Source organism: Bos indicus x Bos taurus, chromosome 3 (genome assembly GCF_003369695.1).
Source record: "Bos indicus x Bos taurus breed Angus x Brahman F1 hybrid chromosome 3, Bos_hybrid_MaternalHap_v2.0, whole genome shotgun sequence".
NCBI lineage: Eukaryota > Metazoa > Chordata > Mammalia > Artiodactyla > Bovidae > Bos > Bos indicus x Bos taurus.
Window position 1 is genome coordinate 91792633 of NC_040078.1, and position 14632 is coordinate 91807264.

The following is a 14632-nucleotide window of genomic DNA, read 5'->3' on the forward strand; positions in this document are numbered from 1 at the left end:
TTCTCCTCCAGGGGAAAGAAAAGGTGGTGGAGTGGAATCTGCCGACAAAAGCACTGAGCTAGGTGGGGCAGAGCATTGGAAAGGGACAATGCTACATGAGATAAGAGGAAGGAATCATTTGAAGCATCCATTGTATGCCAGACTCTGGGATGGAACACTAAGCTCCATAGATCCCTAAAGCAGGGATTCCATTTTACAGATAGAGAAACTGAGGTTCAGAGCAGTTATATAATTTATACAAAGTTGTTCAGCTTAAACGTGGCACAGCTCCTACTGGAAACAGCAAATTCCAAACCCCAGATGCTTCTGCTTGCAGTACAGTTCCTCTGAGGGTTGCTCTAGCATTTCAGAGAACGGCTCCTCCACTGTACCTGCTAATCAATGATGCTTGTCCCTTTGTCCAAAGCCCCTGTTCCCTTGACTCCAAACCAAGGAGAGCCTGCAATCAGGCCATCTCAAGGGGACCCATCAGACCCAACATTCCTGCTCTGGGAGCCATCTAGGTGAGGGGGAGGAATACCAGCTTTGGGGCCTGACTGACCTGGCTCCATCAGGCTCCAACCCAGCAACCCTGCCCACTGGCTGTAGGACCTTGGGCAAGTCACCCATCATCTACACAACAGGGAACTCCAGCTCCCTGGAACTTTGCTGTGAGGCTTAGAGAGGACTCATGGTGTACAGAAGGCCTCCGTGACTGGTGGCCTCTCCACCTTGGCAATCTGACCCACAGTGAATACCTCACGGAAGCCAAGCTACTACACCGGGGGTAGCCTGATCCCTGCTCTCCAGCACCCTGGGGACGAGGGTCTGAGCGTGGAGTGGCTGGTTCCTGACATCCAGGGCAATGGAAGCGCAGCAACAGTGCAGCTCCCAGGTAAGGTCTGCCTGCAGCCCCTGTGCTCCTAACTCAACTGCAAGGGTTACCTCGGGGAAGCTACCTCAGGTCTCTGTTACCATAGCAACGCAGCTGCAAGGTGGGGGAGCAGCGTTGTCAAAAGTATGAGGCTCCTGGTATTTGAACTTGTGAGGCTTCAGTCACATGGTGCTGCAAGAGAGGCGGGCACAGGCCTCAGAGCTGAGCTAGCGGCTCATTGGGCCATTCTGATGAGCCCCAGGCACATTCACAAAGCAGCCCTTCCACCTGGAGCCCAGATCCAATCAACACACCCCATTACCTCCTGCTGTCCCTTTAACTTCAGCAAGGGCCTCTGACACCCCATGATAACCCTAACCCCAGACACTGTTGCCTCCACTACCTCTTCCAGACCGAGAAGGCATGATCCTGCTGGACGTGGGCCTCCAGAAGCCTGCAGCTGGGGACCCCGTGCCCATCGTCCGCACCCCAGATGGCCGTGCCCTGACTCTGGAGTCCTGCCTACAGCAGCTGGCCACGCACCCCGGACGCTGGGGGATCCACGTGCACATAGCAGAGCCCACCGCCCTGCGGCCATCCCTGGCCACGCTTGCCACCCTCTCTGCCCTTGGCCACCTGTCTAGGCCTGTGTGGGTCGGGGCCACAGTCTCCCACGGGAGTTTCATGGTCCCCGGCTACGTGACTGGCAGGGAGTTGCTTACAGCTGTGGCCGAGGTGTTCCCCCATGTGACAGTGGCACCAGGCTGGCCCGAGGAAGTGCTGGGCAGTGGCTACAGGGAACAGCTGCTCACAGACATGCTGGAGCTCTGCCAGGGCCTCTGGCAACCCGTGTCCTTCCAGCTGCAGGCTGGGCCTCTGGCCCAGAGCCCCACTGGAGTCGTGGCCCGGCTGCTGAAAGCTTCTCCCCGGGCCACGGTCACGGTGGAACACAGCCCTGGCCGGGGCCTCTATGCGTCTGTGCGGGCAGCGCTGCTGGCAGCCAGGGCCGTGAAGAAGACCCGAGTTTACTACAGGCTACCCCAGAGCTACCGCCAAGACTTGCTGGCGGATGTTGGCACACACTGAGCACCCAGGTGGCCTGGTGGACCCCCGCTTCCCACGGGGAGGCAGGAAGGAATAAATGCCTCTGCTTCCTCAGTGCACTGCACGCATGTCCTTGGGGCAGGATGGAGTGGGAGTGGACGTGAGGTGGCCAGGGAGGATGCTTAGAGGGTCTGGAGGCTGGGGGCCAGGTCGTTCCGGTTGTCCAAGAGGAAGTGTTCACAAGCCTTGAAGGTGGTGTACAACTCAGAGGAGAGGCCGGTGACATTGGTGGTCACGTACTTGAGAACGCCCGGGGTGGGCCTGGTTGTAGTAGGACACCTGCAGGACGGGGAGCCACACCCAGGGAGGATGGGGCGGCCTGGTGAGGTGCACTGAGTGGACGTGAGGCCAGGGGGGCAGCAGCCTTGTTGCCTGCCAGGGAGGCAGCAAATGCCAGTCAGCACCTGGGCCATACAGGACTGCGTTACTGGCAGGCGTGACCAGCTGGACTCCCCTGACTCCTCTCTGGGTGCTGACAACCCTGGCTTCCCTCTGTCACCACACACTATACTCTCATCACGTGTCTCCCTTCTCAGCTGGGAGGCTGTCCCCAGACTGAGGCACAGAGTGGAGGTGGCTTACCCATCATCACATAGTTAGGTGGGCCAGGCCCCCACCTCCAATTCCAGGCTCAGTCCCTTCCCTGAGGGCTCAGAATATCCTTGACTCAGATACTCACCTAACACACAACCACAGTGCCTCCCTTCCCATCTCCCACTCCTAGCTAAAAGCAGGGGCCCAGAGCAGTGGGGGATGGCTCAGCGGGGGGAGACCCCTCGGGGCCCCCTCCCCGACCCCCACTCCCCTATACCCCCGCGCTCCGGCACCCACCGGCAGTGCTTATCCCACTCGGGCCTCCGGCGGAGGTCAGAGAGCAGCAGGAAGGCCTGGGCTGTGTCCACGTGCACCAGCATCTCCATGTGGAAGGAGAGGAACTTGTCCTCCTCTAGAGTGTACAGGCGGACCTGCACAGGACAGAGGGCAGCCTTGTTCCCTCGTCTCCTCCTCAGACTATGCTGGGGACCCGGGCTGGAAGTCAGGGCCGCACTGATTGCTGTGTGTCTGTGAACAAGTGACTCAACCTCTCTGAGCCTCGGTGGCAGCCCCGTGAAAAATGGGAGATCCAGCACAAGTGGATAGGAAGGTGTCTGAAGAAGCAGGGACTTCATGGATAAGCCCACTATTCAGATGGAATGGTACTTGACGTGAAACGGAACACACTCATCCCTTCACACAAGTGAATGCACTGTGCCTAAGGAAATACGTCAAAGGTTACATGCTGCACGACTCCCTTTACTGGACATTCTCAAACAGACCGAACAAAGGGCACAGAAAACTGGTCTGTGGTTTCCAGGGATTGGGAGAGAAGAGGCTTGATCACAGAGGAGACAGAAAAATCGGAGGTGTTATGGAAATGCTCCGTATCTTGATTACTGTCGTGATGATGTAACTTCATGTGTTTTCCACACTAGCAGGATTACACACTAAAAAGGGGAAGTTTACTGTATGTAAATTATGCCTCAATTTTTTAAAATATCGAACATTTTCTTTTTAAAAATAAAAAGATAAAGAAGCAGTAACTAATGCGAAACCAGAATGGATCCTCAGAGCCAGGCGTCCATCCAGCCACTGATGTCACTGTGGGGAGGTGACCCACCCCAGGACACAGGCAGAAGTGGCAGAGCTCAAGCCCCTCCTCAGCCACCCTCACCCCCAGCCCCCAGCCGAGCCGCGCCAGGCCTAGAGGGGGCGGGCGTGCTGCTATAACTGGGGTGGTTTCACGGCTCTCGCAGGGCCTTTTAGGGAAGCCCCCTCTGACCTGAGTGGTTCGAGAGGGTTGGCTGCTCAAAGGAGAAAGGAAAGCTGGGAGGGTGGGTCCGCTACCTGGTTGCTCTCCGAGGACAGCACCCAGTTGTCCTTGGCCACGAGCATCTTCAGGGAGGAGACGTTGTTGTAGCTCAGCTACACCTGCCCAGACACAGAGCAGCCTCACCCTCCCCTTCCTCGGGGGCTCGTGCCAGGGCCACTCTGATGTGTGGAGAGGAAGCTGCACATGAAGGAAGGAGCCCCGGGCTTTGGGAAGGGAGGCCCGGCTGGGCCAGACTCCTCCTCCCCTTGGGACCTCAGCTCGCTCCTGCCAAGCAGGGGGACACGGGAAAGCCCCTGGCTCACCAGCCTGGCCTTGAGGCAGAGTATCCTGTCCCCTTTGGGCCTCCTCCAAGAAGGGAGGGTTGCGGGTCCCCGACAGGTCTGAAGGCTGTCCGCACAGAGCAGAAGGCCTTACCTGGTTGCTAGGATCCCAGGGGACAGAGAGGGGCATCTCTGCCTGCTTACAGGACACGATGTACTTCCTGGGAGAGAGGGAAGATGACAGATCTGGTCCCTCTGGGGCCCACCTCTTCTCAGCAGGCTTACTGGGTGCCAGGCCCTGTGGTCAGCCCAGCAGGGTGGGAGGCACCCCTACCTGGCCAGGGAGACTGGCTGGGCACACAGAAGACAGCAGCTGAGGACACGCACACTCAGAGGTGGGGACTCGCAGGGAAAGGTGTAGACCCGTAACCCTTGCCTGAGTGAACCCTTGTGCCTCAGTGTCCTCATCTGTAAAATGGGATCAGTAGTCACAGCTGCCCCCTCATGGGGTCATCAGAAGAACAGTACTGGGCGTATGGTAAACCCTTCCTAAGCACCTTTTTCTTATTAATATCAAATGGTGAACCGTCGTGTGTTTCCAGCACTTTCAAGCTTGTAAAGTGCTTTGACAGTGGTCATTCACACCTGGATTTGCATCTCAAGCCATTGCTCATCTCTTCTCAGAGCCTTTGCTTCTTCATCTGCAAAAGGGGCATCAGAATCAATGGGAGAGACTCAAGATGTAAAAGAGGCCACACCTGCCCGGGTTCAAATTCTCATTCTGAGAATCATTCCTGTCTGTGTGCCCGTGGACACCAAATCCCTCTGTCCTCAGCATCCTCACCTGTTCAAGGGGCCAGTAAGACCACTGTGTCAAGAGGCCAAGACCAGAGACCGCCTGGATGTAAACACCCAGCCCAGGGGCAGCTCCAAAGACAGGTGAGTTCCCAGGGGCAGGGAGCAGACAGGGAGTTGAGAGAACTGAAGCCGTGTCCTTCCCACCACCTGGCCTCCACTTGCCTGTCCAGGCGGATCTTCTTCCTGGCACAGCCAGTTTGCCCAGCCCCCATTATTGCCCTCCTTCCCCAAAGGGCCCAAGGAGACCCTCCCTGCAGTCCTAAAGCAGACTTCAGGTCACACAGGGGCAGCCTGGACAGCGCAGTGCCTGGTCACTGAGGCCCAGCCCAGCTTCCCCTCACACCCGTGAGTGACTTTGGGAACACCACCCGCCCTCACTAAACCTGCTTCCTCCTCCAAAGGGGACTTGCTATGGGCAGGCACGCTTCTGAAGAGTTTCCCGTGCCAGACTTCCACCAAGCCTCGTGACAACCCTCTGTGGATGGCACTAGCACTACCCCCTTTTTACTTTATTTTGGCAGTGCCATGCAGCTCGTGGGATTTCAGTTCCCAACCAGGGACTGAACCTGGGCCGTGGCAATACTTTGGCCACCTGATCGGTGGAGCCGACTCATCTGAGATCTGATGCTGGGAACAATTGAAGGCAAGAGGAGAAGGGGACGATAGAGGATGAGATGGTGAGTTAGCACCTCCGACTCAATGGACGTGAATTGAGAAAACTCAGGGATATAGTGAAGGATGAAGGAGCCTGATACGATGCAGTTTATGGGGTCCCAAAGAGTCAGACGGGCTTCCCTCGTGGCTCAGATGGTAAAACGTCTGCCTGCAATGTGGCAGACCTGGGTTCAATCCCTGGGTTTGGAAGATCCCCTGGAGGAGGATATGGCAACCCATTCCAGTACTCTTGCCTGGAAAATCCCATGGATGGAGGAGTCTGGTAGCTTACAGTCCATGGGGTCGCAAAGAATCAGACAGGACTGAGCGACTTCACTTTCTTTTCTTTCTTTCTAAAGAGTCAGACATGACGTATCAACTCAGCAACAACAACATTAGATATCATTGTTTCATGCAATCAGTTTTTGTTTTGATTTAACTGTCTCACAAATGAATATTTTATCTGATCAAGTAACTGAGCAGGACACTATGGGGCCTTCCCAGGACAGAACCACCTCCTCCTTTGCCTCCACTTGGCTCTTGTTTATAGGAAAACTTTAGCCTCCTAGGCCTTCCTCAAGTTCCAAAGAATAAATTTAATCAGAGAAGTGAGAAAAGGCAGAAGCAAAGGAAAACAGTCAAACAAGACAAAATAAGTTTAGCCATTAAACAAAGTCATGGACCTTTTGTTCCTCCTCAAGGGCTATAATAATATCCTGAGCCATGTCCTTTTAGCTGTTTTGCAGAGAATGAAAGCTCCACCAGGTGGAAGAAGTTAACTGTGTGCTGTCCACAAGTGTGTAGACCCCAGTCCACTTGGAACCCAACTACCTCACCATCAACCTATCAGAAGAGTCTACCAGCTGATCACACACCCCACAACCTCCCTCATTCCCTCCCTCCCTAACCCTGTGTTTAAAATCCTTTCCCTAAAGCCATTGGGGAGTTTGGGTCTTTTAAGCACTAACTGCCTAAAGTCCTTGCTTGGTGCCGGGTAATAGATGCTGCACTTTCCTTCACCGCAACCCAGTGTCAGGAGATTGGCTTTACTGCACACAAGGGGGCGAGTGGACCCAAGTTTGATTCAATAGTGATCATTTTTTAAATTCAATCACAGACCTTCCATCTGGGATCAATTTCCTTCTGCCTGAAGAATAGCCTTCATAAATTCCTCAATAAGAATTTATTAGTGATGGGGCTTCCTGTGGTTGAGAGTCTGCCTGCCAATACAGGGGACTTGGGTTCGATCCTTGGTCCAGGAATATCCTGCATGCTGTGGAGCAACTAAACCTCTGCACACCAGCTACTGAGCCTGCACTCTAGAGCCTGGGAAGCACACCTGCTGAGCCCCGGAGCTGCAACTCCTGAAGCCCGTGGAGCCCCTGCTCAGTGACGAGAGAAGAGCCGCCTGTGTGCTGCAACAGAATAGCCCCCACTCGCTGCAACTAGAGAAATCCTAGTGCAGCAACGAAGACCCAGCGCAGCCAAAAATAAAATGAACAAATAACATTTTTAGAAAATAATTTATTAGTGATACTCAGATCTTGTTTACAAAAAAACTATTTTATCCTCATTCTTGAAAATATTGTCACTGCATGTGGGATTCCAGGGTGTCTGTTATTCTGTTTTAGCACATCAGAGTGAATCTCCCACTGCCTCTGGCTCCCATTGACATATCTGGCTCATTATTCCACTGGAATCATTTCCCAGTCTCATCTCCTACACAGTTTCTGCTTTAGCAACACAGCGGTTCCCCCAAACTCACAGTAACGTTTCTTACCTTTTTGCCTTTTCTCAGGCTGTTGCTTCCATCCAGGGTGCTTTCTTCCTCCCTTTCATCCCCATTCCATCTGCATGACTCCTACTTATCTGTCAAAAACCAGTGGTACCTTCTCTAGGAAGTCCTCCTTGGGCCCCTCCCCACAGCTCAGGACTTTCTCTCTGCTCTTGCAGCATAGATCAGAACTGTATTATAGTGTGCTACAAATCTCTGGAAACTTGTTTCCCTCTCTGCACTGAGAATGCTTTAAGAACAGAGACCACATCTTATGTATCTTTGCACACCAGGTACCTGAGGCCTGGCCCATACGTGGTACCAAATATACTTGGCAAGTATTTCAATACTTCAGTAAGTATTTCCTGAAGAAATGTTTTACTCTCACTTTGTCCTCCCAAACCTCACTCTTGCCCTGTTCTTTAACACTTAATCTGTTCTCTGCCACCTCCTCTCCACTGGGGTTCTGCCTCTGATGACATGGCTGAGTTGAAAGTCTTGTCCTCGATCTTCATTCTCTGCCTTCCCTAGAGCATCTGCTTTATGATGCTCAAACTTAGGAATCCTCCTTCCTTGATCTCTGGAGCACTTCACTCTGCTGGTTCTCTCCCTGCCCCATATTCTTTTTCTCTTGTGTTGTTTTCTGTGTCCCCATTCCCTACCCCCTCTTAAAAAAAAAAAAAAAAAAAAACACACCTCCTTACATCTGTGTCCCCTGGGATTCTGGGCTTGGGTCTCCCCTCTCTCACTTGGGATCTTGTCTATACTCCTCGCTTCAATTATGGTATCCATGCACATGGCTCCTGAATAAGTCAGGGTCCAAGGTGGAAAGCAAGAAACAACACTAAGTATTTCTCCCCAACGCAGGGATTGACCCGGGTCTCCTGCATTGCAAACAGATTTTTTACCATCTAAGCCAGCAGGGAAGCCTCATTTGAAACAGAGGAAGCAGGGACTTCCCTGGCAGTCCAGTGGTTAAGATGCTTCCATTGCAGGGGACACAGGTTCAATTCCTGGTCAGAAGCGAATCTTGCATGCCTTGCAGCCAAAAAAAAGTGTAAAAAAAGAAAACAGTTTCATGATGCTAGCGAGGAGCCAAATGGGCGGAAGGCAGGGATACCAGAGTGGGAGTAGGAGCCATTCATTGCTAGACACATTCCCTGAAGCAGAGGAAAAGAGATGACAAAATACACTGCCTCTCCCAACCTCTTACTCCATCCGGCCAGTGCTTCCCATTGCTTGACGCAGCTGGAAGGCAGACAGGGGGCAGGGTTGAACTCAGTGCAGGGCCAGGGAAGAGCCAGGAGTGGATCTGCGGACACCCTGGGCTGAGACTAACATAGCCCCATCCCTGGGCTTCCCGCCCCAACTGGTTCATCATCTACATACCTGACGTGACTCACCACGTCTTACTTGAATCTTCTTCCCACAAAACCCGTTCCTCCTCCCAGCTTTCTTATTTCTATCAGTGGTCCCTGATTCTCCAAGAGACAGGCTGAAACCTTCCAGCAAAGCCTCTGACTCCTCCCTCCCTCTCCTCCTTCCTCCACGTGGTGTCAGTTTCCAGGTCCAAAAGATTCTTTGATGAAAATACACACAGATCCTCCCCTTTCCTCACACCCAATTCAGATCTCCTCTTCTCTTACTGTTTTTTTTTTCCTTTTACTTTGCAGCATGTGGGCTTTCTCTAGTTGTGGCACGCAGGTGTACTTGCCCCACGGCATGTGGGAGTTTAGTACCCATACCAGGGATCAAACCTCTGTCCCCTGCACTGGGAGGTGGATTCGCAACCACTGGACCACCAGGGAAGTCCCTTATCTGGCTTCTAACAAGAGCTTCTTCGCTGGGTTCCCTACTTCCGTTAACCTTTTCCTGATTCATGCTACACCACAGCCTGCCATCACCAGTGAATCAAAGATGGCTTTTTCCGCCCTGCAGCCTTATTGCCCGACCACAGGCTCACTCAAACCTCATGACTTAACAGCCTTCCCCCAGTTCCCCTAGGATGTCCTGTGCTCCCTCCTTCTGAGCTTTGGGTCATCCTGCCGGTTATCTGGAATGCCACTTGCTCTTTCCTCTCCCCCAGTGGAAACCCCACCCAACCATGCAGCTCCACACTGATGTAAATCTTAGGGAATGAAATCTTTTTTTTTTTTTTTAAATATGGAACGCTTCACGAATTTGCATGTCATCCTTGCGCAGGGGCCATGCTAATCTTCTCTGTATCGTTCCAATTTTAGTATATGTGCTGCCGAAGCGAGCATGGGAATGAAATCTTAACAGCAGATTCCAGAAGCCTTAAAAATGTGCAATTCTACTTCTGAGAATCAGGCCTAGAACATCATCAGGAATATGGCCAGAGAGGCTTATTGGAGCATTTGCTTATTAGTAAAAGACTGTAAACAATCAGGTATCCAACATGGAAGGTAATGGTTCCATAAACTAGGGAAACAGCCATTGATTGAGATTTTATGCATCTATTAAAAGGGAAAATTGCAATCATATGGGGAAATGCTCATATTATGTATGTGAGGGAAAAGCAGATTACAAACTCATGTTTTATAAATTATATACATACATGAACAACAACACATCATCTTTATCAAGCATTTGGTAGGTACCAGGTACTGTCACAAATGATTTACATGTGTTTTGTCATTTAACCCTCATGACAACCCTACAAGGTAATAAGTGAGGAAACTGAGGGACCGAAAGGTGAAGTGACTGCCCCAGGTCACACAGCTAGTGAGTGTCAGAGCTAGAAGGGAGGACAGGCGCCCAGAGCCTATGCATTTAGACATGCTGTCCCCCACAAGCAGAGGAAACCCAACCGTTTTTTTAAACAGGCAAATATAAATATTCCACAGGCCAGATTATACTACGTTAAAACCTAACAAATACAATAAATGTTGGGATGTGGTACAGAGCAATATCACAAGACAATTCTTTTTGAAGGTTGTTTTTTATGTATGCATAGAAAAAATGTATAACAATATACATCACAACTTTAATAATAACTTTCTCAGAAGGAAAATATTTTTTTTTCTTTTCTTTTTTACTAGCTTTGATTTTTTTTCAAAATCTGGAGTATGTATATATTACTATTTTCCTGGTTTTGGGTTTTAAAAACAATGTATGATCCAATTAGGAGAAGGCAGTGCCACCCCACTCCAGTACTCTTGCCTGGAAAATCCCATGGACGGAGGAGACTGGTGGGCTGCAGTCCATGGGGTCGCTGAGGGTCGGACATGACTGAGCGACTTCACTTTCACTTTTCACTTTCATGCATTGGAGAAGGAAATGGCAACCCACTCCAGTGTTCTTGCCTGGAGAATCCCAGGGATGGCGGAGCCTGGTGGGCTGCCGTCTATGGGGTCACACAGAGTCAGACACGACTGAAGTGACTTAGCAGCAGCATGATCCAATTAGAGCAGCAGCTGTGGCACATTGGTGTCTCTGTCCTCGACATCTAACACAGTAAATGGCACAGAATAGGTACTCGGTAAAAGTGAAATGGATGTCCTTTAGTTATAGATCCTGCCTCCTGCACAGTCACTCTAGAAAGGGATTGCAGGATAATGTGAATCCACAAAGCTCAAGGATATGAAACAACAGCAGGCAATTTTCACAGAAATGAGGCTACTAAGTATAGGAAATCATTTCAATGCTGCATTCTTAGGACTCAGTAACCACTTTTCTCTTTGAAACTAAGTATTTTTTCAGTGGTTTATTATAAATGTACAATGACAGTTGTGAACATCAGTTGATTTTGGCGGGGTGGGGGCAGAAGCTTGAGAACTGAGTATGTTGGTTGCCTTGCTACTTAAAATAAAATGGGCTTCCCTGGTAGCTCAGCTGGTAAAGAATCCACCTGCAAAGCAGGAGACCCCTCTTCCATTCCTGAGTGAGGAAGATCTGCTGAAGAAGGGATAGGCTACCCACTCCAATATTCTTGGGCTTCCTTGGTGGCTCACCTGCAATATGAGAGACCTGGGTTCGAGCCCTGGGTTGGGAAGATCCCCTGGAGAAGGGAATCTGTACCAGTATTCTGGCCTGGAGAATTCCATGGACTATATAGAGTCAGACAGGACTAGCGACTTTCACTTCATACTTTATGCTTCCTTAAATAAAGTGGCCACAGTGCTTGCCCTTGAACAGGTCTCAGTAATCAACAATCTTACGGGAAGTAAGGGAGTGTAAGAACAAAGGGAAAGCCCTCAAGAAACAATAGTTCAGATAAAACAGAGTCCTAGTTCTTCCTCAAGGGGTATGTGTAAACAATCTCACAGGGAGTTCTGCCAGAACTAAGGCTTCCACCCAGGCGGAGGATGGGATGTTGACCTTTCCTGAGCTTCATGATTTCAGTCAACTAAAACTTGGACTCCATCATCTTTTGCCTCAATTCTATGGGGAATTCTCCTCTGCTCAAGCCCCTTCATAAACACACATGTACAACTGCTCCTATTTTGCTGTTCCTGGAGACGTTGCTTTGGGAAAGTAATAAATCCTCCTCTGAATCTTTGGCTTGGTTGTGTCTTTTGACTTGGCACGGAAAACACAGTTTTCAAGTAAGGGTGTGGGTAACTGAAGTAACCCAGGAAAGAGAAGCTGGGTCTAGGTGGACCTGTGGTGGTTCTGAGTGGAATGGCCTGGGAGGTCATGTGGCTCTGTGACAGGGAATGGGGGGATAAGAGGTGTGGAGGGGGCCCTCCTCCAGCCATTCCTCAATAACAGCTTCCAGAATCATTCTCCAAAATGCGAAGCTGAGCATGTCCCTCTCCTGCTTCTCCCACAGACGAAGGCTCCCTATGCCCTCCTGGTTGGAGTCAAGCTCTTTATCAGGGTGACCCAGCCCTGCTAGCCTCCCCAGCCTTCTCCCCTGAGCATCCCTGTCTCCCACCTGGCAGGGTCCAGCCCCACTGCACAGCTGCCCTCCTGGGCAAGCCCTTCTCCCACATGCTCTGCTCCCTCCACACACACTGCCCCCTCATCTAGAACAGCCTTTCCTAGCCCTGGTCCTACATGGCTCTCTAAGTCCTCCATGTCTCCCCTGAAAGTCACATGGCCTGCCCAGGAGGCTGGGGTTCCCAGTTCCCCTGTGCTCATCAGGGATCCATCAGGTCCCACCTCGGAGGCCATGCTATTAGCCCATCTTACAGGCTGTAACCCCACACTCCCGCAGCATCAGCTCTAGAACAGTGGCTCCACCTAAGAGATGCTGGAGCCCCTGACAGCCCCCATGTTCTCCTCTCCTACCATATGTCACAGGGGGCTGATGGGTCCCCAGAGCTACCATGGTACTGGGCACAGAGTGGGGCTCAGTACCAACATCAGTTTTCTGTCTCATGAGGAGTGTCATGGGCAATGGGGTCCTGTGGCCTGGAGACCAACCCAGAAGTCTTCCTCCTGCCAAAAGCCAGAGCTGAATAAAGACCCTCTTCCTCAAAGGCAGCCTGCAGAGGCCACAGAGCTGAGAGAGGCTGCTATGCTGAGTGCCTCAGAATCCACCAGCATCCTTTCCAGGGATGGACAACACACAGCCTGCTGGGTGGAAAGACCCAGGCTTATACCTCAGCTCTGCTGCTGACCGACTCCCACTCCCTTATCTGAGATGCAGGAGTTATACTTCCCCACAAGAATGTCACAAAGACTAAATAAGCACACAGTTCTAAAGCGGACGCCAAGCAGGGCCCTGTGGGGTACCTGGGCACTGAGGTCTCTTTGTCTGTCATTTCTTATAGGCCAAACTCCAGGCTCCATGACCTCTTGGTTCCAACTGGTAGAACAGTTGCTGATCAAGAGAGGAACAGCAACATAACTACCTGAGGCAAGATTAAAGGGACCATAGAGGCTCATCAAGATAAGAGACTAGATCACCTGAGACCCTGCAAACGCCCTAATCTTGCCAGCAACCCCTCCCTTTAGAAACTGCAGAAGAAGGAATGAAGACCGTTACTGCCCTGATCCTTATCACATACTCCTGCCTGACTAGGTAACCTCTCCCTGGTCACCAGAGAGTGGGGCACACTTCTTGAGCAGCTTGCCTGCTGTGTTTCTCCTTTGCCTGGCAAAGTAATAAAGCCACTTTTTCCTTCTCCCCCATAACTGTCTCCGTATTTCTGTTTGAAATTGGTGCACAGACAGCCAAGATTTTGGCAACAAAACAAAGGCTGTTTGTATGTGGAAAGCCTAGTCGATGGTAAGAGCTAAGTTCTAGACTGTCTCCAACATCACCCTTACTCTTACTGGCAAGTCTGGCAGCGCCTTGCTGTCTTCATGGGCCTCCATCTCCAGGCACAGATGACCACCCCTTTCTCCTCTAAGTGACCCTTCTATTGGCTTCCTGGTCCCTCCCCACCTCTTGTCATTCTGTCCCACAACACTTAACCAATTTCTCTTCCCCCACCAGCCCTAAAGTCTGTGGTCCCCAAAAGTCTGCCTCCACCCCCTTCTCTCTTGCCTTAAGCAGGAAAAGATGCTCACAGCTTCATGTTTGGTCCAGAGTCCTAGACTTCTACATCCAATTCCTTCCTGGGCAGCTGCTCTTCAGGGACTCCCGGAGCCCCCATGACCTGAGGATACCTGAACCAAACTCCCTCCCGACCTTCTCCTTAGGTCCCAGATTCCCTGGATCTGCCCACCTGGGCATCCTTCTAATCACTCTTACACACACACAGACACACACACACTCACTCAAGTAATCAAGGCCCCTGCTGGATTTCTCTGTACACTTCTGTCCCAATTCCCCATGCACATGGCAGTTGGCTCTTGGACTAATTTAAACTCCAGGGTCTCTGAAACAGGGACAGTCTCTGTTTTCCCACACCGGGAACCACAGAACACCCTCTGGGCCAGGCAGTGACCAGTCCCTCCCCTGTGGACTCAGAAGTGGCCTGCAGCAGCCCAGGTCAGCATGCCAGTTCTATCAATTCTATCCATCTATCTTCACTTCTATCTGAAAGTGAAGTCACTCAGTCGTATCCAACTCTTTGCAACCCAACAGACTGTCCTACCAGGCTCCTCTGTCCATGGGATTTTCCAGGCAAGAGTACTGGAGTGGGGTGCCGTTTCCTTCTCCAGGGGATCTTCCCGACCCAGGGATTGAACCCATGTCTCCTGCATTGTATGCAGACGCTTTACCATCTGAGCCACCAGGGAAGTCCAAAGTAGGGCTCGTCTGGGATTTGAAGCCAGGACCTCTCTCACCCTAAGCGAGAATCATACCCCTAGACCAACAAGCCACTAATCTATCTGGGATA

General features: G+C 51.4%; 2 protein-coding genes and 2 non-coding genes across 4 annotated transcripts in view; 1 reads left to right on the forward strand and 3 right to left on the reverse strand.

Moving 5' to 3' along the window:
* Nucleotides 1-2016, forward strand: part of LOC113889839 (protein FAM151A-like) — a 28015-nt gene extending 25999 nt beyond the window's left edge. The window contains exons 7-8 of the mRNA XM_027537149.1: nucleotides 731-874; nucleotides 1266-2016. Of these exons, the coding sequence (XP_027392950.1) occupies nucleotides 731-874; nucleotides 1266-1939 (818 nt within the window). The 3' untranslated portion in view covers nucleotides 1940-2016. The remainder of the gene's footprint in view (nucleotides 1-730; nucleotides 875-1265) is intronic.
* On the reverse strand, nucleotides 1911-4311 carry LOC113889840 (acyl-coenzyme A thioesterase 11-like). The gene is made up of 3 exons (XM_027537150.1): nucleotides 4242-4311; nucleotides 3842-3925; nucleotides 1911-2922 (listed from the first exon to the last, which is right to left on the reverse strand). The coding sequence occupies exons 2-3, from the start codon at nucleotides 3887-3889 to the stop codon at nucleotides 2716-2718; spliced, it is 255 nt and encodes an 84-aa protein (XP_027392951.1). The 5' UTR covers nucleotides 3890-3925; nucleotides 4242-4311; the 3' UTR covers nucleotides 1911-2715.
* Nucleotides 4312-9530: 5219 nt separating this feature from the next.
* Nucleotides 9531-9637, reverse strand: LOC113890558. Its single transcript, XR_003510523.1, has one exon. It is a non-coding gene; the product is annotated as a U6 spliceosomal RNA (small nuclear RNA).
* A 4905-nt stretch (nucleotides 9638-14542) lies between these two features.
* Nucleotides 14543-14614, reverse strand: TRNAP-AGG. Its single transcript has one exon. It is a non-coding gene; the product is annotated as a tRNA-Pro (tRNA).
* Between the last annotated feature and the right edge of the window lie 18 nt (nucleotides 14615-14632).